General features: G+C 40.7%; 1 protein-coding gene across 3 annotated transcripts in view; it reads left to right on the top strand.

The window, feature by feature from the left end:
* Positions 1-2,670: 2,670 nt before the first annotated feature.
* ACBD3 (acyl-CoA binding domain containing 3) overlaps positions 2,671-27,294 on the top strand; it is a 39,072-nt gene continuing 14,448 nt past the window's right edge. The window contains exons 1-4 of one of the 3 annotated variants that reach the window (XM_070501420.1): positions 18,912-19,748; positions 19,960-20,196; positions 23,891-24,032; positions 24,674-24,814. In XM_070501420.1, coding sequence (XP_070357521.1) covers positions 20,154-20,196; positions 23,891-24,032; positions 24,674-24,814 — 326 coding nt within the window. In that variant the 5' untranslated portion in view covers positions 18,912-19,748; positions 19,960-20,153. Of the gene's footprint in view, positions 3,025-18,911; positions 19,749-19,959; positions 20,197-23,890; positions 24,033-24,673; positions 24,815-27,294 lie in introns of those variants that run through there. The other 2 variants (XM_044762756.2, XM_044762757.2) reach the window with 2 other exon arrangements.

The following is a 27,294-nucleotide window of genomic DNA, read 5'->3' as shown; positions in this document are numbered from 1 at the left end:
AGAAAGGGCTGATGTGGCCTACTGAGCATGCCTTGTACATCCGCTTTGAACAATTACGACGTCGCAAAGTCAAGAAAGATGCCCTTAAAGATAGGGATGTTGCCTCCCCCATATCAGCGTTTCTTTAAGGATAAGCGTTTCTTCCCAGAAACTCAGGATTAGTTACTGACCTGCTGACCACTGACCTGCTGTGCTAGGAAAACATCCTGAGACTGTAGTAAAAGAGATATTCCCGTCACATGTGATGCATGCTCTTTGTTCTAAGACGGCACATAACCGCTCTGTACACCCTACTTCTTCAGAGAGCTTCCTTCCTTGGTGGGAAGGTTCTTGTGGGCTACAGTCCTCACTCTGGCTCATATAATAAACTCACCCCAGTTTTGATTTATAGGTTGATTATGGATTATTTGTGTTGACACTGTTTAAAAATTTTTTTTCTGATTACAAAAGAAATGCTGTTTGTAGAAAACTTGGAAAACAGAATTTATAATTCCATGAAATAGAGTTATATTTACGCATCTCATTACCACCCTCAAAGGTTATTGAATACCAAAGGCACACTGAGCTAGACCCAATAACGTAATATATATATCATGTCTGGGAGGTTAGGTCTTGTAATACGCATATTTCTTAAGTAATTAAAGCTAAATCTAAAGATCCAGGCTAAGTGGAAAAACCACTGCACCTGGACTAGTAGAATTAGTTGTGAATCCCCTACAACTAGAAGCGGGTTTGCCATAAGTGAATGAAGCTTAAGCTTCAGGCCCCTCGCTTACACAGGCCCCTTCCAAGACGCTTGGAGGAGTCCTAGCAGTACATTCACCGGGTCAAATGTTTCTGTAAACGTTTCTAAAGTAAGATATTTAAGACCACCGTCTCTCTGCATTCTGACTTCCTTCCATCGCTCCTCCTTCATGCTAGGAGGTATAGGTATGGACGTGGGTCTTCCTGGGATCTGGCTAATGGGACAACGATTGAATAAGGAATACATTTAGTTTGGCTTTAGTGACATGCATTTATAGGGTTTGCAGTCACTTCCGCATATTGTTAAATGAATGCTCACTGTGGGTGTAGGAACGGCTTTCTGGAACACACCTACGGCCCATTATGCCAACTCAGCCAGCACCATGTCCCAAAGGTGTAGGGCCACAGGGCAAAGGAGCTCTGTGATGCCTGGCACAGGAAATACATGGGTAGTGGAGGAGAAAAAAGATTGGAAAGAAAAGGAGAAACTAGGGTGTAGAAAATCCTTCCAACCATCAGAAGTAAAATACTGTAAGTGGAGGGATCCATTCTTTCAATGCCTAATCCAAAATGCCTGACCTAGGATGGAGGTTGTCGCTCGTCAGGAATCTACTAAGTAATGTCATACACAATTATAAATGCATCATACTTATTTTTGTGTTTATGTGAATCATGCAAAAGGGGATATATTAGAATTCCTGTGTTTATGGGACACAAACTTTTAGTTGTACTACAGTGAGTCTGTGTGTATGTGAAGTCACATGTTTTGTTCATCTTAATGGATTAGATTGTGCCTTAATGTAGCCAGCAAATCTCGTCCTGAAGAACGCTGGGGATCCAGTAAAAACCAGACACAAAATTGCCATTCCAGTAGCCAAACAGCCCTGAAATAGTATAGCTCATATGAGAAAAACTTTATACAGGTTTTCCCAAACTTGACAATAATCTTAAAAAAGTACACACCAATATTAGTAATAAGTTGTGAAGCCGAAACTCATAAACACACATAAAAAATTTTTGATCATCATGCCAAAAAAAGGCTGATCTATTTTCTTTATAGAAAATATTACAAAAATTATCATAGGAAAAGGCGATCAAAAGTATGCAGCCAAAAAATGTGGGGAAAATGATCATAAATGGTGCCCATACAGTCTGGAAACACAGGTGAATATATACAATGTCATTAAGGGCATTTTCAATCTTAAAGAAAATAAAATAATTATGTTTCTGGACTTTGGACATCCTGGAGAAGTGTGTCAGGCAGTTAACAAAAATTTTATGGTTATGTGTGTGATATTTGTGGGTTAACTTTTCCAAATGTCATTTGTGACTTCTTTCTCATTCTAGATATTCACTCTCCTACCTTGCTGCTCATAATGTTTCGTACTTTTTTCTTAATGAGGGCCCCACAAACTGTACGAGCTTCATTCAGTTCCCGCAAAACGAGGATCTGCCCGTTGATCTCAGAGAAGCCACTGAATTTCTCTGCAGCCTCAGTTCCCTCTTAAGAAAAAAAAAGGCATTTGCCCTGTATTTGCTGAGTTACTGTGAAAACCAAACAACTGTGATGGGCAATAGAGTCCTGCCAACTACACGACTCTACGAAAGGGAGGGTCTCCGACTGGGGGTGGGGGAACCTGTCCTGTCACCCTCCCTGCAGACCACCCGCGGTGCTCGCCCGACCCCGCCCCGCCGGACAGAGCGGAGCGGCGACGACTGCGGGGACGGCGGGGGCGCGGACCCGCCCACCCGAAAGAACTCGGGCTGGAGGGGAATGGAGTGGGGGTGGGGCAGGGCGCTGGGGACCCTGGGGGAGGGGGAGGCGGGGCGGGTGGTCCCGGAGGGGCGGGGCCCCCGGCCTCAGCAGCTCTCCAGGAGCCTTAGACCCTCCTCCGCGGCGGAAGTTCCGGTGTCGGGACGCGGAGGTCAGAGGTCAGCAGGAAGTCGATACGTGGCCGCCGCCAGTCCCCGCCGAGGAGGCGCAGCAGGGGGAGATGGCGGCGGTGCTGAACGCAGAGCGCCTGGAGGTCTCCGTCGACGGCCTCACGCTCAGCCCGGACCCGGAGGAGCGGCCCGGCGCGGAGGGCGCCCCGCTGCTGCCGCCGCCGCTGCCGCCGCCTTCGCCTCCCGGGGCGGGCCGGGGCCCGGGCGCCGCCGGGGAGCAGCCGGAGCTCGGGGAGGCGGCGGCCGGGGGCGCGGCGGAGGAGGCGCGGCGGCTGGAGCAGCGCTGGGGCTTCGGCCTGGAGGAGCTGTACGGCCTGGCGCTGCGCTTCTTCAAAGGTGAGCCGCGCCGCCCGCCCCGCCGCCTCGGGCCGGGGCCTCGGGGGGACCGGACCCGCCTCGCCCGCACCCACCCGTGTAGGGACGCGGCGACCGGAGCACAGCGCCGTCCTTGGGGGCACCCGAAGTTGTCACTACCCGCTTGGCCTGGGTCACACCCCTGCAGGGCCTGGAGCCTCCGAGTCCCGCCTCCCCGAGGTGACCAGGGCGTTGTACCTGATTCAGCTTCTCTGTTTCCAGGAGCCGGGGTGGGAGAAGGAGCCCTCTCCCTCCCGGAGTGTCACGTTTTGGGATTGGGTTCCCCCCCCCCCCCCGTCATATTCCTTTTCCTGTTTCCTGTGCCTTGGCACATCAGACCCCAACGATTTTAACCGTCTTCCATCGTGGAAGAAATCTTTCCATCGCTTGCCTACAAACCCTTTCCGGTCATTCTGGGGAGCCATAAACTCGAATAGGACCTCATCCACCGGGCAGTATTGATTGGCAGAGACGAGGACATAAAGTCTTAAGCTAATACATTCCCTCTGACTTGTCAAACAGGAAGGAGAAGGGATGTCCACTATGTTCTAGCAACTTCTAGATGGTTATATTCTTACCCTATGAGCAACGTGCAAGACTGAATTCTCAGAGTAAGGCCTAAAAGAACCCTCTGTGCTTCTGGCAGAATTAATCGTAAAATGTCTCTTCGAGCAAGATTGTGGCGTGTGGGTTTTATATTGAGTGATTCATTTAGTCAGATGGTGGTGATACCGGTCACATGATCTTGTCAGTGGGAAAGACTGATAAGCCCGTTGGTTTGATTCTTAGAGCTATTTAGATCTCGTGGGGTGGTTGGGCAAGGAGAGAGACTTCGGAAAAGGAAAGTTTAAAAGTGGTTGCTAGGTTCCGTGTACATTCCAGAACAGCATATTTATGACACTTCTCCCAGAGGGAGTACCTTTTGGAGTACATATTTTACTAGCTGAAGTTGAGCAGTGCACTGTAGTGACACATGCAAAAGCTACTTGTTTTCTTTCAAAATAACTTTAATTATGCAAACTAATGAAAGTCTTGACTTTTAAAAATTTCCAGAACATTGGATTATTCCACGTTCATTGCATTTTTTATGAAAAAGTTAACCCTTGAGATATTCATCATCATTGTACAGTGAGTTCAGCACTCTGTGCACTAGCTAGCTTGGGGAGTTGGTCATGGCTAATGGGTTTTGGATCAGTTGACCCTTAGGTCACTGGCTTGAATTTAGAGTTTCCTTGGTGACAATATAGGACGACTGATGTAAAAATCTGGTGGTTTCTGTACAAGTCATGTAACTACGTTGTACCTTAAGTTTTTATTCTGGGAACTTAATTTTCCAGTGTTCAATAAGATTAAAGTATATCATAGCAGAAGAACGTATTAGAATAGAAAAGAACCAACTTCTAATCCTAGCTTTTGCCACATGACTAACAAAAAAAAATGGGTAGTTTCATCTTCTGAGCCTGTCTTATTTGAAAATAGTAGTAATATCTTCTTTGAAAGAGTAAAACACTGTGTAATATTCAGTATACTTAGCATTGCTTTGGGAGTCAGAAAGCCCTGGATTCTGTTTACTGTGTAAACTCTTAGACAATTAACTTTTCTCTCCCAAATTCAGTTTCCATATAGACACATATGGAGCCAGATCAGGTGAAACTTGTCTCTTATTTAAGATTTAGTGGTCTAAATCTAACATTATTTTGACATGTAGTAGGACTCTTAGGGGAACCTGTCATTTGGGGGGCTAGTTATCAGTCACCTTAGAGAAAAAAGCTACATTGATAGGCATGGTTCGCTCACTTTCTAAGTTCTGCTCTCAAAGCGCTATCCACATACTTAAAATGAGAAATAGCATGTAGCAATTAAAGGCTGCCTTTCTGCATGGATCGTTTCATAGTTAGCAATGAAGAGGCTGCCGGCATATGAGATGCCTAATTGGGCAGAACGAAAAAAGGAAGGGTCTAAAAGCAGTCAGAAGAATTACGGAAAGTGGGATGAGTCAAGTGTTGCTGCCTTTGTTTTTGTTTTTTTTTTCCTGCTTTATCTCCCCAACCCCCCCCCCCCCCCCCATACACAGTTGTATATCTTAGTTGCAGGTCCTTCTAGTTGTGGGATGTGGGACGCCGCTTCAACGTGGCCTGACGAGCGGTGCTATGTCCGCGCCCAGGATCCGAACCCTGGGCTGCCGCAGCGGAGCGCGCAAACTTAACCACTCGGCCATGGAGCCGGCCCCCGCTGCCTTTGTTTTAATGTGAGTTTTTTCAGGGTAATACTTGACATTTTTGTCAGTCCTGCATGGACTTCTAATAGATCAGTGTTTTGTGGTTTTTGCACTAACTAGTATCTCACAAGAATTAGAAATAATACTACATTTTATCTTCTGCTGTAGAATAAATAAGAATCTTGAAAACGTGGATATCTTTTCCATTGAAAATAACTTGGATTGGCAGTCAGGAACCTTGTTTCTCATTGCGTCCCTGGGACGTGGTCATGGGCCAGTGACTGAACCCATTATGTCAACTACCTACCCTCTTAAATTTATGAAGGTAAAAGTAAAATAATCGATGAAGATATGGGTAAATGTAAGTTAGCGTTTGACCATCTAAACCCAGACGTTGAATCCTTGTTATGGATCAAGTTTTATATCAGGTTACCACTGCAAGTGAGTAGTACATTCCCTTTTGCTAGTAAGGAACTTGGAGTCCAAAAGAGGAGTTAAAGACCCATGACAAATGCAGTACAATGTGGAGGATCCAGGGAGCAGATGCCGTTCCAGAGAGGCAGGAGTGCCAAGAACCATAAAGGGCAAGGCCCGTGTGTCTGGGAAATGGCAAATGGGGAGTGAGTAGTTTGATGGAGGGAGCTAGAAAGGTAAGTTGGTGTGAGATCAGTGGAAGGACTTGAATGCCATTGTAAACAGCCTTTTTGTCAGTAGACAGTGAGGGACCATTGAAGGTTTTTAAAGGGAGGGTCGAAGTTACCCAATTCTAGATTAGCAAGATTAAGCTGGTCTTCTTACCTCTTTGGGTAAGGACTAAACTGGTTGGCTTTATTGTGGCCTTTATACCTCTTGGATAGAGTTAACCTGGGGAATTGTATTTTGGTTTTTAGAGTTCTTGAGGGTGACTTTTTCCGTCTCCTATACCTGATTACCTCATTACATTAAGGTGGTGGATGGTTGCTTTCACTTAAAATTCCAGAGTAATAATCGCCACCAGTTATTGAACAGATGTTCACTAAATGTCAGGACTATTTTGAGAGCTGTACATTCACACTATTTTGTTTAATCCTCCACAAGCCCTCCAGAGAGGGTGCTATCCTGGTTTCTTGGTTGAAGGACTTGCCTAAGGCCGCTCAGTTATTATTAGTAAGAGGTAGGGTTGGTTCTCTGTCTGATTCCAAAGACAGTTCTTCCCACTACAGGAGATGAAAAGCAAATCAGAACCCTGCTGATAGCATTCTGAGGAAAATACTCAAAACTACCTACCGTGTTGCCTTATCACAATTTGGAACTTCTTTAATATATTTGCTTGAAAATATTAAGGGATAATAGAAAGACTCATATTATTTTTCTACATTTGATTACTTTATTAAGAGTCTCTTCAGATATCTGGAAAAGTGAGAGAGAACCATCTACTCTGAGTTCCTGCATAACATTGCTGTCAGGTTTGAAATTTTGGATGTAATGGGGGAAAAGTTGCCTTCAAAGGAATTAATAAGTATGCCCATCAAAAATACGGATATGCTAAATCCCATTGCTACTGCTGCAATATTAGACCTTTTGGGAGGCCTGTGTTTAGCTAATAATTTTTTTTTACTCTTGTAAATTGAAAATGGACATATTAATTCATTAAGTATTGAAAAATGGTGATAATCTAATTGTCTTTCCTTCACTGGAACAGTTGTCTTCTTATACTATTTGGTTTGGGGTACAAGTTCACATAGGGAAAAAAAGATCAATGTGTCTTGCCCTTTATGTATTAGTTTTCAAAATAATGAATTGTTTCCCTAGCAGCCTCAAAAGGTGATAATTTTTTTAAATGTCATTATGTACTCATATTTTTAAACATACTTGATTAAAAAATTTTTTTTTTTTTTTTAGCTATTACTATTATTGATGTACCATCTCATCACATTGGCTCCTAACTTTCTTTGACATGACTTCCATAGCTTCCTTGCTGCCTGGTGTGATGAGATATTCCAGGTTCACCTTATACAGTTTCTGCCTCGGCCAGAATCATCATTTCTCTGAGACATGGTTCCTTTTGGTGGGAAATGGCATTTGAAGAGCCATAATCTAGGTGGTAGAAGTAGGTGCTCATTGCTGCTGGATTGGTCATTATTTCTAGGTCTTTGCGGTAGACAGATCTAGGGTGTGTACGTGTGAGGGGGTTATTTTTGAGGGAGTGATATGTAAAAGGAAGCTGTGGTTGAATTTGGGGGAACTTAAATCTTGGACTCAGTTTCTTTATGGAATTGTTAATCATTTCCACTAGTGTTGATGTTGATTACACTCAATTATATTACTGATAACAGAGACGTATGTATGGACATGCTGAAATGGTTCCATCTCCTTTTGTTTTGTTTCTTTTTTTTTGAGGAAGATTAATCCTGAGCTAACTGCTGTCAATCCTCCTCTTTTTGCTGAGGAAGCCTGGCCCTGAGCTAGCATCCGTGCCCATCTTCCTCTACTTTATATATGGGACACCTCCCACAGCATGGTGTGCCAAGCGGTGCCATGTCTGCACCCGGGATCCGAACCGGCAAACCCTGGGCCACCTCTCGGGCCGCCGAGAATCAGAACGTGAGAACTTAACCACTGCGCCACCGGGCCAGCCCCCTCCTTTTGTTCTCTTTAAACATATGCATCTGCAAGAACTTTTATAAATAGCCCTATTAATGTTTTAAAATACTGTACAGCTGTAATTTATTCTTTGGTAACATACATAATTAGTGTGTGCCTTGTGGACTTAAGTGGTCTAGCCTCAGATAATTTCAAGTTTAATTGTTACTATTAAACATCTGTTACATTTTGAGTTTATTTTTCCTTTATTGTCTTTACCTTTAGACATAAGTGTCTAATAATATAGAAGGACGGGGGGCCCGCCCCGTGGCACAGCAGTTAAGTTTGTATGTTCCGCTTCTCGGCGGCCCGGGTTTCACCAATTCGGATCCCAGGTGCAGACAAGGCACCACTTGGCATGCCATGCTGTGGTAGCCATCCCACATATAAAACAGGAAAATGGGCACCGATGTTAGCTCAGGGCCAGTCTTCCTCAGCAAAAAGAGGAGGATTGGCAGCAGTTAGCTCAGAGCTAATCTTCCTCACAAAAAAAATAAGTAATATAGGAGGACATATAGACCTAAGAGACCGTTGTAAGAAAGAAAATTATAGCCACTAAGAATAGGAATACCTCTCAAACATTTGATTTTTTTATTTGCTGGTTCATAGTTTTGAGCTGAACTAAAATTTTCCTTTGAAGATTGGATTCAAGGATATGTATATATATTATAAATATATGTATACACATATGTAAATAATGTGTGATGTGTATATGTATATATCTATATGTATATGTTTTAATGTAAGTGAAGTTGGGTACCTGAGGGTTTCTGTAAGTATTCAGTAAGATTACCTTTTGGCCTTGTTCCCAACACACATGAAAAAAAAGTTAACCTTGTCAATTTGCTATTTTCTTGTTTAACCTGAGGGGTGACTAAAGGGTCACAAGGATTTATGAGCTTGTTTTAGAGAAGAAAGAGAATGCCTTCAAGGAAGTTATGCTCACCAGATAACCAGCCCCCAGCTGCCTAGATGCTCAGAAGTCAAATTGCCCAAGGGCTTCTCTGGATTACCCCTTGTTTCTCTGAAACTCCTTCTGCGAGCCCCTTAGCTCTACAAGACCAGCTGCTGTGACCCCTGACACCCCCCGCCCCCCCCCCCCCCACTGTTTTCTTCTCTTGTTAAGGCTATTTGAGAGAACCTGTCCTCATTTGGGCCAGTGATAGACTTGCTGCCCATCAGGCACATGAAACTTGAGATAAAGAGGTTCAGTATCAATTTTGGCTTGCCAGCCAGGAGTCTTATGCCCGTGGCTGGATGGGCCTGGTGGGGGTTCCAGCAGTTGGCAGTCTCCAGCAGCTGCCCAGGGGTCTTTGCCTAGGGGACTCCCTCTGCCGCTCCCTGCTTCCCACCAGTGTCAGCCCTCCAGGTGCAGTGCTCACTTGGAGTGGAGGAGTGCGTTGGACCTCCCACTAATTTCTGTTTTGCATTTGCTGGGAGTTGGGTTTTGTCCTTGCGTGGATGCGTTTGTCTTGCATGTGAGTATTTTCCCTTTTGCACTTGCTGAGTGAGTCGCCATGACATGCGCAGTCATGAATTCTCTGTGTCTCCATTTGCACTTTGTGTGATTGGAAAGGAGGGCCCCTTGTTTGAGATCTAGGGGATTGTTGGACTTCACCTTTCGTTTTTGTCCTGCAGGGAGTCAGATTCTGTCTTTGGATGCATTTGTCTTGTGTGTGAGTCAGCTGTGGGGAACACTAATTTGATCCCCACCTGTAGCCCCCTGGGCTACATTCTCCAGAATTGGGCAACTTTTAGCTATAAGCCCATGAAAAGGGGAAAAAATGATATTCTTTTTTCTTTTTTTTAATATCTTGTTTTTTTAAGTTTTTATTTTATTGAAGTCATAATAGTTTATAACATTGTGAAATTTCACTTGTACATTATTATTTGTCAGTCACCATATATATGTGCCCCTTCACCCCTTATACCCACCCTACAACCCCCTTCCCCTCTGGTAAGCACTAATCTGTTCTCTTTGTCCATGTGTTTGTTTAGGGGAAAAAGATGATATTCTTTTGTAACACCACATGGCCACAGTATTCTTTAGACTCTGTATAGAAAATGGCCAGACAGTGGATCCTTAAATTGGAAGAACTTCTAAATTGGAAAAGTTTTTAGAGAGCTCTATCATAATTGTTTTATTGATACATATGAAATGACCAACTATAGGTTTCTTCACCCTTGTCTTCTTATTACAGAGAAACCAAAACATATTTGGGTCTATTAGTAAACATGTCTTGTGTTTTATTAAAAAGATTGTACTATGAAGTAGCATGTTTCTAGAAATTATAAAAAGTACTTATCAATTTGCCAAGCCACAGAATGCTTATATAAAAGTTTGTAACTGTTTACTTCTTAGTTTTCACCAGAAATTAAGGTTTCTAAGGGTTAAGAATTCTAATTAATATATGTGATTGAAGCCGCTAAAATTAATAGGAGAAACATCTTTGTATTCAAGGAAAGTGAGGTGTATGTTTTCAGTAAAGAAGGTATAAGAAATAAAGATATTTTTGTTTGTTAAAGTTAAGAAGGTTTTTGGGAGAAAGAGTGAGCAAAGGATTTTGTACATGGTCCAGTTGGCTAAGATTAAAATGAATTCAATTAAGTGAATTAATTTTAATATCAAAAGTAAGCTGGTGCAAAATCAGAATTTGTTTCTCTCTCTCTCTCTCTTTTTTTCTCTATCTCTCTCGTTTTTTTGGTGAGGAACATTGGCCCTGAGCTAACATCTCTCACCAGTCTTTCTCTATTTTGTATATGGGATACCACCACAGTATGGCTTGATGAGTGGTGTGTAGGTCTGCTTCTGGCATCCAAACCCGTGAACCCCGGGCTGCTGAAGTGGTGTGCAGGAACTTAACCACTAAGGCACCAGGCTGGCCCTTTTCCCCCCCCCTTAAAAGGATAGTTTTCATAAACTTTGTCTGCTCTTGATAAAGAGATTATGAAAGATTTTTGTGATTATAATTTTTATGACTTTTTGTTTGAAATGTTGCTGGTTTTTTTAAATGTCTTGTTTTTCCAGATTTAAGGAAACCTTTTTCTCTTTTCTCTTAAGCTAACTATGACTTATAGCAATTTGGTAAATTATACCTTTGGAAGCAGAATTTATATCTTTTTCTCCCCACCTGGTCCCCCTAGAATTTTGAAAATCATAGTGAATAATTATTATTTTACATGGCAATATAGTTATTTGCATAAGTTCAGTAAGACTCTATTTGCCTTGTAACAGGACACAGTTGGAAACATTGGTTATATTACCAAAGCTGTGACTGGAATGTCGTATTTGAGAGAAACATGCATAGGCTCAGATATGACCAAACAGCTTTTGAGGAGCAAAGGTTGACTTTATGGAGTAAAGCCACTTGAAAACATTGGCCTGGTACCTTGCCTGCAGGGTTCTGAGCAATCTTATCAGGTGAGTAAAGAAGGTCCCTTCCCTGGCAGGAGCAAAGAACTTCTGGATATTTTGGGGAGCCTCAAGAGAAGAGAGGAATTCACCCAAATCTATAGGTATTGCAGGCAGAGTCCTATGACAAGCCCTTGACTTGGCCTGACCTGGCCTTGAGAGGCCTTGAACTTTAAAGTTCAATCTGAGATTCCTTATAAAATGTTCCAGCAAAGCAGATTTAAAAGAGGTTATATGATCAATCGCTATTCTTGCTGTACTTATGTAAATAATTGGGTCAAACCAACCAATTAGTCTTAATTTGGCTATCCTTGGTAAAAATGAGGGTGATGCATTTTTTTTTTTTTTTTTTTTTTTAGCATTTAAAAAGTTACTTATTGAGGTCACATTGGTTTATAACATTGTGTAATTTCAGGTCTATGTTCTTATATGTCAGTTTCTGTGTATACTGCATTGTTCACTACCAATAATCTGGTTTTTATCCATAGCTATATGTATGTGCCCCTTTATTCCTTTCACCCTGCCCCGCTCTGGTAACCACTAATCTCGTCTCTTTATCTATGTGTTTATCTTCCACATACGAGTGAAATCATACAGAGTTTGTCTTTCTGTGGCTTATTTCGCTTAACGTAATACTCCTAATGAGAGTGATTTTATTTTATTTTATTTTATTTTATTTTATTTTTGGAAAACTGGCTAATATGCTTCCTTGTTGACTTTGACCCCCAAGCCTGGAAGAACAATTGGATTATTAAAATTTTTCAGATGTTGGCATAGGCAAGTAATCTTTCTAGAGGTGAGATATGTCATCCCAAGCCTTATTCAGTGCATGACCATGAGGACACCTTGATAATTTCTGTTCATGATGTCTGGATTGGTTTTCAGGAATGTTCTCTTGGATTCCCCAAGGGATTAGACCTATTTTTCAGGGACTATTAAAATTTGGATTGTCCATACCTTTTATCTTTCTGGCCTGATATTCCATGATAAAGTGTGCTTTTAGATATTGTACTACAACTGTTGAATGAGGTGCAGAAATTCTAATGCAAAATATAACCTGGTACCCAAGAATATTTTCAGTCTCATGTTGAAAAATTTCATTCCGCAGTTTCCCCATCTTTGCCCCCTTTCAGAAGGAAGTAGCCGGAACTGATTGATGCCCCACCTCCTACAAGAATGAGGAAGGGATAAAAGACATTGGGGATTGAGGCCGGGTACTTGAGGGTTACTGTAAATATTCAATAATATTACCTTTCAACTTTGTTGTCCGTGGACATAGTTGGAAAGAAGTTAGTCTTGTCAATTTGCTGTTTTCTTGTTTAACCTGAGGGGTGACTCAAGGGTCACAAGGATGTATGAGCTTGTTTTACAGAAGAAAGAGAATGCCTTCAAGGAAGTTAAGATCACCAGATAACCAGCCCCTAGTTGCCACTGGTGCCCAGAAGTCAGCTTGCCCAGGGGCTTATCTGGAGTGAAAGAAACACCATTCCCCTTGTTTCTTGGAAACTCCTCCTGCCAAGCCCCTTAGCTCTGTAAAGACCCCCTGCTTTCTTCTTTTGTAAGGTGGATTTGAGAGAACCCATCCTCCCACCTTCACATTTTGGTCAATTTGAATTTTCTCCAAGCACCGATGTCTCAGTAATTGGCTTGCTGTGCATCAGGGACGAACTTGAGATTAAGAGGTTCGGTATCATAAGTGCTTTGCCTGAGGCCTCCCTTTTATTTACCACATGCAGAGAAAAGTACACAAATCCTCAGTGTATAGCTCGATGAATTTTCACATAGTGAACACCCTGGCAACCAACACCCAGGAGGAGATAATGTGTACTTTTATCAGTTAACTAAAATGAGAGCTACCTTGGCTCAGTATTTAGGGAGTTGAGCTCTGGAGTCAACACTGCCTGGAGTACTTTTTCCTAGTTCTGCCACTCAGTTATTTAAAGTCTATGCCTTCCTTTTACTCAAAGGGTTGCTGTAAGAATTATAAGAAATTATGTATATAAACTCCTTGCAGAATACCTGGCAATTGGTGTTCTGTGGCTGCTTATGTTGTTGAGGAGGAGAAGTTTCCAAGAATATATCATGGGATATGTTGAATTAATGGGGGGAGAATGTCAACTTTTACTGAGCACTTAATACATGCCAGGCAGTTTCCGTAATGTTTTATATTTCTTGCCTCAGAAACACTGCAATGTATTATACTGTCTAATAAGTAGTATAAGAACTATCATTTGGATTTTTTCTCAGTCCAACATGGGAGAGATATAGTTTTAATTTTAATGTTTCTAAAAGATGGATTTTATTCAAAGTATATTCTCTGTGAGGCAACAGTGTGATAGGGCCATGAAAGACAACAGATTTGATATTAGGCTGCTGTGGTGGAAATATGGTATCTAGGATGAAGGTAGGGAGAGATGGCCCTGCCCTCTTCTGCACAGATCGGACAACACTGGATAGATAGTGGTTTTAGTTTGAGGCATCATCCTTTAGGGTTAAAGACAAAGTGGAGCTCATTCAGAAGAGAGCAATTTGCATAACATGGGGAGTCACATCCCTGCCCTCATCACCATAGTAGGTGCCCCTTGGTCGGCGTCTGCTCTGTCCAGTCCCTGTACCGAGACTTTGGAACACACTATTTCCAACCCTCACGAGAGCCCTAAGGAGTAGTTAGCTCCATTTTCTTGAGAACAGAACTGATGCTCAGAAAATATATAACATTGCCCATGTTACGTATTTAGTAAATAGCAGAGCTGGGGTTTGAAAGTAGGTCTTTGGGAGGTAGGAGTGAGTAAGCCGGGGATGTTTAGCCTAGAGAATAGAGAACTCAGGGCAAACATGATGGGTATTTTGAGTTTTTTTGAGGTCTGATCTGTTAGATATGTTTTAATTAAAGCTGAGGACTAGAAATAGACTCTCTGGACAGAAATGAGAGAGATCAACTCAATAAAGAACTAAAAATCAGTTATCCAGAGATGGAATTGACTGCTTTGGGACAGTGTGTTCCCATCACCAAGAAGTATTCATGCATAGGTTAGAATTGCTAGGTGGGGGGCCGGCCTGTTGGCACAGTGGTTAAGTGCACACGTTCCTCTTCGGCGGCCTGGGGTTCGCCAGTTCAGATCCCGGGTGCGGACATGGCACCGCTTGGCAAGCCGTGCTGTGGTAGGTGTCCCACATATAAAGTAGAGGAAGATGGGCATGGATGTTATCTCAGGGCCAGTCTTCCTCAGCAAAAAGAGGAGGATTGGTAGCAGATGTTACCTCAGGGCTAATCTTCCTCAAAAAAAAAAAAATTAGAATTGCTACGTGGATATGCTTTGATTCCTTTATCATAATCTTTTGTGTGTCTGCTACAGGTTTTTCCTCTGTGGTTACCATGAGGCTTCTGTAAAATATTTTATAGTTTTACTAGTTTAAGGTGATAACTTCCATAGCATACAGAAACTATTCTTTTACTTCCTCCCTCACATTTTGGGTTCTTGATGTTGCCATTTACATCTTTCTTATTTGTGTATCCAATAACAAATTATTGTAGGCCAAGTGGCTATGTAGAGGGGATTTGAGCTTTGGTTGTACATTTCAGTCACCTGTCTTTAATATCCTTTCCAACCCACAGATCTTATGGCTTTCATTTCATCAACTAAAGGCTGGAAGACATCGAAATAATTTGTTCCATCCCTCTAACTTTATCTCCAGAGAGAAGAGAAATATATGATTTCTCTGCAAGTTTGTTCTAGCAATTGAGATGTGAGACTAATTACCTTTTGTGTAACTAATTTAAGGTGGAAGGGACTTAATCTTTCAGAGCTTTGGGCTTGGTAACTGTGATTATAAAGATGTTATCAATTATTTATGCTGTCTTATTAGAACTGTAAAGTTAAATACTTATGAATTTAATAACATAATCTAGAAGCCATTTCTCTTTTTAGTTGCTTAGGAAAATGTGCTTTGTGTATACTAGTTTCTTATTTCCTGTTAGTTTTCTATTAGTTTCCCTATTTCTCCTGTAACAAATTTAATGGCTTAAAACAACACAGACTGTCTTATAGTTCTGGAGGTCAGAAGTTCAAAATAGGTCTCACTGGGCTAAAGTCACGGTGTCAGCAGAGCTGCCTTCCTTCTGGAGGCTCTAGGGAAGAACCTGTTGCCTTGCCTTTTCCAGCTTCTAGAGGCCACCTGCGTGCTTTAGCTCGTGTCTGTTTTTTCCCATCTCCAAGCCCCTCTCCTCTGAGGCAGCCACTTTCCACTATTTTAACTATTTCTTCTGGCATTTATCTCCATTTTCCTGCTGCTGCTTTAACTTTTTTTTTTTTGAGGACAATTAGCCCTGAGCTAACATCTGCGGCCAATCCTCTTTTAGCTGAGGAAGATTGGCCCTGAGCTGACATCTGTGCCCATCTTTTCTACTTTACATGTGAGATTCCTGCCATAGCATGGCTTGACAAGCGGTGTGTAGGTCCACACCTAGGACCCGAACCGGGGAACCCTGGGCCGCTGAAGCAGAGCGTGCAAACTTTAACTACCGTGCCACCAGGCCAGCCCCTGCTTTAACTTTTAAAGAAAAATTCTAACTTACATACATGTTTTTTTCTTCCTCCTTCCCTCTTCCTAAACTCCTAATTTTATGATACCACGTTTCGTGATTAAATCCCTGGTGGTGGTTTAGATTTGTTTTCGTAACCGAGAGAGATCGCGTACTTTGATTATATTTTGGTTCTTCTGCAAGCTCTTTGAAGGAGATGATTACTATTTGTTTTATTTGTCCTCAGGTAAACTTTTTTTTAAAGACATCTCTCCTCGATGTCCTTAAGTTCTTGATCCAGTGTTCTTTTTCTGTCTTCTGAGTCTCCTGCCCAGCTGTCCTCCTGGAATCACCTTCATCTCTCTATGGTGTTGAATCCCTTTTACTTCCTTTGTTGTTGTTGTTTGTTCTCTTACTTTGGAAATGCACCCCCCCCCCCCAGTAGCTTCTTGAGAAAAGAGTGCATGGGAAGTAAAAGTTTTGAGATCTTGCCTTTCCAAAAATGTGTCTGTTTTTACCGTTACATGTGATTGGGCATAAAAATCTATATTGCAAATAACTCTCCCCCCAGAATTTCAAGGTAGTGTTCCATTGTTTTCTCGCTTTCATTAATCATCCTCTTAAGTCTGTAGTTCTTTCTTTCTTGATCCTGTATATGATCTGTTTTTCTAGAAGTTTTTGTAGTTTTCTCTTTATCTCCAGTGTTCAGAAATTTCTCAGTTGTCTTTTTGTGTGTGTGGCTTGAGGAAGATTAGCCTGGAGCTAACATCTGTACCAGTCCTCATCTGTTATTTGTATATGGGACACCACCACAGCCTGGCTGGTGAGTGGAGTAGGTCCACACTCAGGATCTGAACCTCTGACCTCGGGCTGCTGAAGTGGAGCATGGAACTTTAACCACTCTGCCACAGGGCCAGGCCCTCAGTTGTTGCCTTTTTGTTTGTTTGTTTATTATTTCAGTGCTTGTGCTGAACATTTCATAGTCCTTTCAGTCTGTAAGCCTGTAATCTTTGTTTTTGGGAAATTTTCTTATATTATTTCTTTGATTTTCTCTCTTTTTGTTTTCACTCTGGTACTGTTAATATTCAGATATTGGATCTTCTGGACTGAACTTCTAATTCTCTTATCTTTTCCATCTTTGTCTTTTTGCTCTGTTTTCCACGAGATAGCCTCAAGTCTATTTTCCAGCCTATGAAAGATTATTTTGGTAATTCTGTTTTTGCGTTTTTAGTTTTCGAGAGTTTTTATTCTCTGAGTGGTCTTTCTTTCTAGTACTTTACTTTGCTGCATGGACACATTAGCTTGCATCTCTGAGGTTATTAAATAAAAATTTTTATTTTTAAAAAATTTTTTGGACTTTATTCCCATGTTGGCGGCTTTTTAAAATGTCTGGTGATCCTTGGGTGTTCATTCATGTTAAAGGATAGGCACTGAACAGCTTATTGTAACCTTGAGTAGAGCCTTTCTTGTAGGTTGCTCAGGCAGAGGTTTCAGAGGGGAACTCTCAGGTGTCAGTATCTTTCAGATATTTGTAGGTCTTTTCTTTGGGGCCAGTTTTTCACGAAAAATACTCCTGACTCCTGCCTGGAATGTATGAACCTAGTTGCCAGCATTCAGGAGCTAGGCAGGAGAAGGGAGGTGTGTGGGCGTAGTTTACCATTTACTAGGAACACTTTCATTTTCATTTCTCTGTTTTCAGTTCTGCAGTTCACGCCTAGCCTGGTGTCGTCCCATCCAGAGCCCCTGTGGTTGGTGTTCTCTAGTAAACATCTCCAGACCTCTGCTGAAGCTGGGGCACATCTGCTGCTTGGGGTTGCCAAACACAATGGGAAGGGAGGGTTACCTGCTTCTCAGATAGATTGGAAACCAAAGCTCCTGTGTTTATCTAGACTCTAGCTTTTGAAGACCCTGGGGCCTTCAATTTCTGAGCCTTTCCACGGTTCTCTAAGTTGGCTCCCTTATTCCTTTTAGTGAGGTTGCACTGAGGATCAGAGGTAGTTGTGTGTGCTCAGTCCACCATGTTTAACTGGAAGTTTATATGTTTTCTATCCTTTTCGTTATATTTGAATTTTTTTAAATAGCTGGAAATCATTTGGCTTTTGAGTTAACTTCTTCATCTACTCCAGGGTTAGCAAACTTTCCCTATACAGGACCAGATAGTAAGTATTTTAGGCTTTAAGGCCACATATGGTCTGTGTTCGTACTGTTTTTTTTGGTCTGTTTTTCTTTTTGTTGTTGTTTTACAACCCTTAAGATATATAAAAATCATTCTTAGTGTGCAGGTCTTATAAAAACAGCTGTGGGCAGGCTTGGTCTGGTTTGCCAATCCTTGCTTTAGTCTGTCTCTTTTAGGTAAAATAGATTTTTAATCTGACTTTGATTGGTCTTCCATTTGTAGAAAATGAACCTTTTTTATAATTGTTGCTGGACACATGTCAACAAGTGATCCCTTTCAGTCCATTCGATTGAGAAGGGCCAGCTTTGTAGTCATGCTTCTCTAGGTAGGAGACCTCATTCTTTTCTACTTCTCGTTGATGTGTTTCCACACTTGCACCAAAAAAATACTCTGCAGCTTTTTTCCAAGCATAATTTATGTTTCTTTCTTTGGTTGTCATACAAAACAAAATTCCAAAATTCACTTCGTAATAATTAACGCTATGAGTGCAGAAACCTAGGGTGATGCCTGTGTTCCTTTCTGGCGGGACTGAAATAGAACTGTCCTTTAGCAATAGGGTCCTGGTTAAAGATTTTTGAGTTTTAGCAAGGCTTTTTTTGTCTATGCAGTTAATAGTAGTTATAACTTCTTTCCTGCTAACTATGTTTGATGCCCATAGAATCAGAAATAATTTAGAAAGAAGTTATTCTCATCTAACTCAAAAAACTAAAAACAAACCCTCGTGATATAAGAACCTGAGCCACCTGAAGAGTAGAAGAGAAGTTACTTTTTTATAATACTAACAGTCTGCCTAACAACGAAGGTTGTGACGGGCTTTCATTTTGTGTGTTTTCTTTGAAGTGTAGAACGTCAACACGACGTGGGCTGTCCTGTCCTAAACGTGGTTGGGATTATTAGCACGTCCTCCTGGGTGTTGTCTGTTCCTCAGGGGAGATTGAGCTGTTAACCTCATCCCAAAAGCTGAAAGATAAGTTGCCTTCACTCTTTCAAAACGTTTGTTAGAAAAGAAAACAGCGTATGTGTGTTTGATATAAAAGTGCGTTATGCATATTGAAGAAAACTTGGGAAAATCAAAAATGAATAAAGAAAAAACTAATCTGTAATCCAGTCTTTCAGAAATAATTACTAGTATTAACATTTTGGTATGTTTCCTTTGTTTTGATTTTTTTTGAGACAAATTTGGTCCCCAGCTAGAGTAATGATTAATTTTTGAAGATTTACTAATAGGACTTAAAGTAAGGATTATAGAGCGATTCTTCAAACTAACGTGTGTAGAAGATTCTATGGAAGTGCTAGTACAGTTTGCGAGGGTGGAGGTACTGTTTCGCCATTCTCACAGAGATTGACGCGGACCGCCGGTTTCTTCTTTGGTGAGATTTGTTGGGTGTGGTGTTGGCGGTGAGTGCCTGTGGACAAGCCTGCTGCTGAGTGCTGGGGTTCATGGTGGTGGACAGATCTGTTTAACTGCGTGGCCAGAACTAACACTTAAGAAACATATTCTCCTTTTGAAAAATCCTTTACATTTTGGCAATATATTCGTAATCCCGTCAGGCATAAAAGGGCTGAGGTTTAAAATGACATCCCCAAATCCTGAAACTCACCCTGCCTATCGAGGAGTCACTTTTGAGGGCTAGGGGTTAGACTCACCCCGTGCTGAAGGAGAACAGCGTCCTTGTTGACTCGCTCTCTGCCCTTGTCCCCTGCAGCTCGTCTGCACTAAGGAGTGTTCGAAACAAACAGGCTCGTGGACCACCTGGTAAGAAATGGCCCCTCCCTCCACTGAAATAACTTGTAGACATAGTAGAAAGAAATTTTCATACCCACTAGTCCTCTTAGCTTCACTTCATCTCCTTGAAGCAAATAAGAATGTGTGTGTGTCTGTTTGAAAATGGCTCTATTAAGCAATTAATCAGAAAAGTGTTTGGTCTTCCAGTGGCCATCAGTTTTTTATCTTTGTTGACGTTTAGGTCAAAGCAACCACTTTCATAGAATTCAGACTTTCTTGAAAATAAACAAAGGAAAAAGCAAAATGAAATCCTGGGAGTCCTGACTGAGCAGAACAGGGACGTTTCCTTCTACTCAGCACTCCAGGGATGTTTCCTTCTACTCAGCACTCCGCCCGTTTCTCAGGCTCACCACCCCTTTCTCTGCGGCCGCCGGGATGTTTTCCTTTCGTGAGGCTGAAGATAAAATGACATGGTTAGGTTGGTGCCTTTTTGGTTTTAAAAAACAAAAACTTTCTAAATAATAATAATCTTTAACTAATAGGCCAGGATCAGAAGTTGAAGTTTTTCAAATCATCACAATTTGGTGAAGTGAGAAGAAAGTTTTTCTGGACTGTGTTTCTCTAATGATTACCTGTGACGTAATTAGCATAAGAAAACTTGTAGTGATTAATATGTGTAAAATTAAGGTAGATGGTGAAGGAAGGTTACAGGCACTTTCAAAGTGGGGAAAGATTTCTTGGTAACTAGTAACCAAAAAGTAGCTACTATTGATTTACATATTTTAACTACCTAACATTTTAGAATTCAGAGTTCTAGCTAGCTGACTTCGTAAGAAAAATCTTCACTGTAATTTTTTAAAAGAAAGATCTAAATGTGTAATCACTTGACCAAATTCTTAAAATTTTATTTTTCTATGTTCTCTTTGGGTCTTGGGTCACATGCGTCATAAACCTGTTCTTTGAAATGCCGTGTAGCCCTTGTAGTTGTTTGAATAGCTGTGTAATCCAGTCAGTGGGTTACTGTAATTTAAGCAGTGTGTTATTGTTGAATGGTTGGATTCCTTTTTTAATTTTAAATAATGCAGCAGTGAACAGTGTAACACTGTTTTTCTTGCTAAGATAATTTTTCAAGGTTGTATTTCAGAGAGATTTCATTGGGAATGGAATGAAATGAAGGAAAGAGCAGTTCTTTTAGGCTTGTTGGTTTTTACGTGAAAGATAACGTAAAGCTGTATTTTGGTTTTGTAAACTTGAATCCATTTTGCTTTATTTTAATTATATGCTATGTTGGAATTTAAGGCAACTATTGGCCCATCCGAAGGAGTTGGAACAATTCTACTTCGTTACCTTTTTGACCTAATTTTATTTTTTCCCTAGGTCAGAAGTAAAGTCTCTCTTTTCTTTATCTCGATATAATTTTGTTATAATTTATTTGCGCTATATGTAATATGTATACCTGAAATATGCATCTAGACACAATTATTTACTCCATTCCCAAGTTACAATTTTTCAGTTGAACTCAATAGTTTGTAAGCTCCATGAGAACAGTGAATCCCTAGCATCTAGCACAGTGATTTACAAACAGCGGCTCAATAAACATTTATAAAGTTGTAGGAATGAATATTAAGAGAAGATCTTAGGTGATGTCCATCGTTGATTAAAATAGCATTCTAAGAGATTTTAAAATGAAAATTGCCTTTTAGTTGGTAAATACAGAACTATGATACTACTGTTCTAAAAGCTTATTTAAAGGAAGTTGCTCTTGTTGCTGATTGCCTAGTGATACTGTTTGCTCAGTAGCAAAAACAGATGGCAGATTCACAACTTACTGAGTTTTGATTTTTATTAAACAAATAAGGTCAGTGCCACAGTTTTGTCTTGTCTTTTTTTTTTTGAAGTATGGTTTGTTTGTTTTGCTGGGAAAGATTCGCTTTGAGCTAACATCTGTTGCCAGTCTTCCTCTCTTTTTTTCCCTCCCCAAAGCCCCAGGACCTAGTTGTGGATTCTAGTGGTCCTTCTAGTTCTTCTGTGTAAGCCACTGCTGCAGCATGGCCACCGACAGACGAGTGGTGTGGTTCTGTGCCCGGGAACCGAACCTGGGCTGCCAAAGCGGAGCGCGCTGAACTTAACCACTAGGCCATTGGGCTGGCTCGGTTTTGTCTTTTTTTAATTTTTGTTTTTTCCAGGTATTACTTGAGTTTGTTGTTGTTGAAAAAATTTCGGATATATACAAGTATGTGTAAATGGGACACTCTTTGTCAGTCCTCGCCCACAGTTTTGCCAATCCCCAGAGGCAGGTCCTCTTAATGGTTCAGTTTGGTCTTCCACACATTTTCCTTCGAAAGATTAAAATGTTGCAAGTAAGGTTTAAATTCCCTTCTGTCTCCTCCTAATCCTAGCCCCCTCTCACTTTCTCCTTCTCATCTTCTCTCATTTCTTCTTCTAGGTCTTGTCCTTTGTATTTACATTTGTATAAATATAGCTGTAGAATATGTGGGTGTGTCTGCATGCTGTATTTCATCAATTCTAAGACTTAACTATTATCTTACATACTATTAAGAAAGAAAAACTGCCAATTACAACTGTAAAATATAGATGGTAAAACCCATCTCTGATTTTAGAGATGTTAAAGTGTGTGTTGGTGGGAGTGCTTAGAATCGATGAAATTTATTGTGCACTGTGATTGTATATAGTTTCCTGCAGCTTGCTTTTTTCACTTAACAATATTTCCTGTACTTGCTTCATTTATACCACGGTCTGAATATACCGCATTATTTAGCTGTTCCCTTATCAGTGAACTTTTAAATTGTTTATCGTAACAAGAAAACAGTGCTGTAATGAACATCTCTGTATCCGCCTCCTTCAATGTATTTGAGAGTGCTTATCAAGGGTAGATAATGAGAATTGGAGTTACTCGATCACAGGACAGGCACATGTATAATTTTGAAATATATTGCCAAATTGCCTTCTAAGATAACTGTAATAGTTTATACTTTCAGCGTTAGTGTGTGAGAGTGGGTACCTGGTTATCTATTCTTGGCAACTCTTGGTGTTATCTTTTTTTGACCTATCTGATGGCGGGGGCGGGCGTGGGGTGGCTCTTGGTATCTAATGGTTTCAATTTCCATTTCCTTGACTAGTGAGATTGACTATCTTGGGAAACTTATTGACAGCTTCTATTCTTTTTTCTCCTCTGAGTTTCCTGTTCATAACCTTTAACTCATATTCTTCTCTTATCATCAGAGATTTTATTTTGGTGACCACTATGTACGTGGATAAAATTTGTAGGCAATATATACTTTCTACTTCCTTTTTTTCTTTTTTGGAAATTTTGCAATCTCTTATTATCATTAGAATCAACTGATAAATAATGCTACTGTTTATTGAAGAAGCAGAACTATTCTCTGAGGATTTCCTATTTTACCAGCACCCAATTTCGTACTACTTTTGAACGTTGATCGTAAAGTCTTTGCAGGTCAAATGGGCTTCACTCTTAATTGCCCACTGGAAACCTGCCAGAGCCAAGCATAATATGAGGGAAGGAAAAGGACCTAACAGTTACTATTATTAATAATATCCTGTTAACCTCTGAAGGGGCAGTGGACTCCTCACTTTATCGATGAACGAACGGAGGGGCTAAATGGTCCTACAGCTGTGGGAGCGTCTGAGATGCGGTTTAAACCTATGCTGTTCCAGAGCCCCTTCCGCCACGTCATACTGCTGCCGTGGAATGGATATGTTTTGAATGTAGCTTTTCTAAATACATGTAATCTCTTATGCATGATCGTATTAAGAGTGACTGATATAAAATTATTTTTAAAAACTTTTAAAAAGTGATTGTTGAACATTTTTAATATGTATAAAAGATGTCCAGTGGTACACCTGTATGTGTGTGCCTGACTGTAGCTTGACAGATTGGTTTCTCTGTAGTAGTCTTAGAATAAACATTAGTACTTGGCTTCATTTTAAAAAATTAATTCAGCATAAAGGGTTTCTGTCTTAGGATCTGACTATTAAAATTTGGTGTTTAAAATTAAAATCTCACCATGATAGTGTTTGTGTCTGTCACAGGAAGTTTGGTAACATACCTTATAGCAAAACTTTAGCATATGATGCTGAAAATTATGTATTTTGCCAGTGCTGATTGTTTTCTTCATTTCTTTTTCTTGTAGAAAAAGATGGCAAAGCATTTCATCCAACTTACGAAGAAAAACTGAAGCTTGTGGCACTGCATAAGCAGGTTCTTCTGGGTCCATATAATCCAGACACTTGTCCTGAGGTTGGATTTTTTGACGTGTTGGGGAATGACAGGAGGTAAGTATTTTGTTGTATAATGCATATAATGAGAATAATATTGAAAAAGGGTATAAAGTAAATTGGTTAAGATGTAAAGAGCTGGTTCATTGGCTCAGAATAAGAACTGAAACATTTTTGCTTACAGCTTCTGGAAACTCCGGATGTTTATCTGTTTTTGGCTTGGAGATGTTTATGGCTAAATATTGTGGAAGAAGTTTACTCCTCTGATTATGAACATAAGGACAGCTTTATTTGATTCTTCCTAAGTAATATTAAAAGCAGCCATTTAAAATATATAGTAATTGATTCTCTTATTGGGACATATAGAGAGTTGTGAGAAAAGAGAATACATTGAGTAGTTTATTTAGTTAAGGCTAAAATATGATAGAAGGAAAGTAACACTCTGATACTCTTTTGCTAGTATGGAAATTATGGGCAGTGGAGTTCCATTCTAGTTTACAGTAGTGAGTTTGGATTGCGTGTGGCGTATCTAATTTAGGAAATCAATACATGCCGTTGAAACTGGACGTTTTGAGCCTTTTGTTTATAGTAGAATCATTCTTCATTTTAGTTATAATTGAGAATTGTTCATGTTTAGGATTAATCAAATTCTCATTCTGTTGAGAAGAGGAGGTAACTTTTCTTGTTATTCCTTACAGGAGAGAGTGGGCAGCCCTGGGAAACATGTCTAAAGAGGACGCCATGGTAGAGTTTGTCAAGCTCCTAAACAGGTGTTGCCATCTCTTCTCGACATATGTTGCATCCCACAAAATAGAGAAGGAAGAGCAAGAGAAAAAAAGGTGAAGTTTGAGGGCACGGAGTGCTCTGTCCTTATGCAGCCCAATGTACTGATGCTTTTGCTTTACGGGGTGTCTATTCTAGATCAGGTGTCCTACTGCCCTTGGATCCCCACTTCTTATGGCAGTTGCTCAAACTTCCTGATGTGAGCAGGTGTTTATATTATTAGTTTTGGGGGGACGGGGCTTGCTGCTTCCATCTGACTATACTTTTAAAAGGAACTACCCATCCAGCATGGCAGCATTCCTCTTGTGTTACTACCCTTAAGTTTTTGAGCAAGCACCATGAACTCAGCCGCCCCTCCTCCTTGCTCTCTGGTCTGACACACCCTTTGCTGCTGTCTCCCTTGAGTTTCTAGAATATTCATACTCCATGTCATGGTTACCAGCTGTGCTGCACATAGGCCTTAAGTAGCCATTTCGTATTGGCTCTGTCTTCCAGGTGGCTTCTTACTGATTTCCAGGGGTTGGAGGGGGAACAGCTGCTGAATGCGCTGTTCTCTTTGCGGGTTTCTCTGTCATGATTGTGAACTCAACAGAATTATAGTTAGCACCTTATCTTATTTATCGAGGAGGTTATATTTTCACTAACTGACTATCTAAAATTTCTAGGCAATGAGAATGATGCCATAAAACCAGTTTTTCCTCAGATTATGTTATACTTACTTTAGAAACAGTTGGTTCTCTGATTTCCCACCTTAACCTGGATTGGACATAACAGATTAGAAGAGAAAATAGCCTGATAGGGATAAGACAGAAACTACGAAAACTAGACACAAGAATTATAAAGTGTGGCAGTCAGGGGCCATTTAATATGAAGATAAACTTCTCCATCACTGTATTATGACATATATGATTTTTATGTTTGTGGTTATAACTCCTGAGTCATCGCGAGAGAGAGCACTAGATATAATTTATTCTGTTTAAGGGAATAAGAAATAGCTTAATACATTTTCGGAAGATATTTATGCAAAGGAAGTTTTGATTCTTATCAGAATGGAATGAGGTTCCTTTACTGGAGAATTGATTTATGTACTACAGTCCACATGTAGTGATGTTGAACCAATGAGGTGTAGCTATAAAGTCTTTGGAAGTATGTAAACATTGCTTTCTAAGTTCTTTTTTTAATGATAAATTGAATATTTAAGTTACTGCTAAACATTATAAGCTGCGTTTTTCCTTTCAAAAATATACTTCTGTCATGAGGTGAAGCCCATATAGAATCCTTCCAAAGCATTTAAAGACTAGACTTCCTCTATCCTGAAGCCTGAGCTCTGGCTTGTGGAACATTTTGGCCTGTGTACCAGCTGAGACACATTACAAGTAGGTCATGTTATTGCTATATTTTGAGCCTTGACTGTGGCTCGGGTGTGTTGTTAATCACTTATAGGAGTTTGGAGAGGAAAATAGGGTAACCCAGACAGTTCTCACGGTAGGACCAAGAGATGGTGTCTTCTTTGAGAATCCTCAGCAGCTTGTCTTTCATCCTGTCTTCAGCCTCCCTGTACTCCACAGCACTCTTAGACCCGTGTGCATCCATTCCTAGTGCAAGAGTCCGTTCTCCGTTGTGCTTGAGGGGGGAGCTAGGTGAGGTCTGCACCTAGCTTTACAACTGTTGTTTTCTTTTTTAAATTAAAAAACTTTAAATTTATTTATTTATTTTGAGGGGGGTGGAGATTAGCCCTGAGCTAACATCTGCAGCCAATCCTTCTCTTTTTGCTGAGGAAGACTAGCCCTGAGCTAACATCCGTGCCCATCTTCCTCTACTTTATATGTGGGACGCCTGCCACAGCATGGCTTGCCAAGTGGTGCCTAGGCCCACACCTGGGATCCGAACCAGTGAACCCCGGGCTGCCAAAGCAGAACGTGTGAACTTAACTGCTGCACCACCAGGCTGGCCCCTAAATTTTTTTAAATTTCAGAAATAATATACAAATATATGCAATATAAATGATTTTCCATTTGTGACAGTTCATGAAGCACAAACTGAAGACCTTCCTTCCCACCTTTCTTTTTAATACCACTCTTCTCTCTATAGCTAACAAATGACAAGTTTAAGGTATGTCTTTCCAGACCTTTTTCTGTGTATTTACCTGGATTTTTCATTAAACAAATATAGTAAATGTCTTTACATCTTTGGCCATGTAGTTCTGTCCTTTGTTTGTGCCTGTTTGGCATTTCAGGGTGAATTATTCATTTCTGTATGCATTCGTTGAGTGCTTGTTCTTTCCAGCACTGTGCTAAATCCTGAGGATGTAGCGGTGTGAGACAGGCAGTGTCTGCCCTTACACAGCATGCATTTTAATGATTGACGGATATATTGGTAAATTTATCACACGAATTTAATTGCAACTACAGCGAGTAGTGTGAAGGAAGAGCTTGTGCTGTGAGTATATATAGAGGGGAATCTTCAGGGTATGGGTATATTACAGTGATTTAAGTAGTAGTATCTTACTGACAGACATCTTTTTCTGTTGCTGTGC

The sequence above is a fragment of the Equus asinus genome, chromosome 30, assembly GCF_041296235.1.
Source record: "Equus asinus isolate D_3611 breed Donkey chromosome 30, EquAss-T2T_v2, whole genome shotgun sequence".
In the NCBI taxonomy this organism is placed as follows: Eukaryota; Metazoa; Chordata; class Mammalia; order Perissodactyla; family Equidae; genus Equus; species Equus asinus.
Note: the sequence above shows the minus strand (reverse complement) of the source record. Positions and strands in the feature narration are given on the sequence as shown.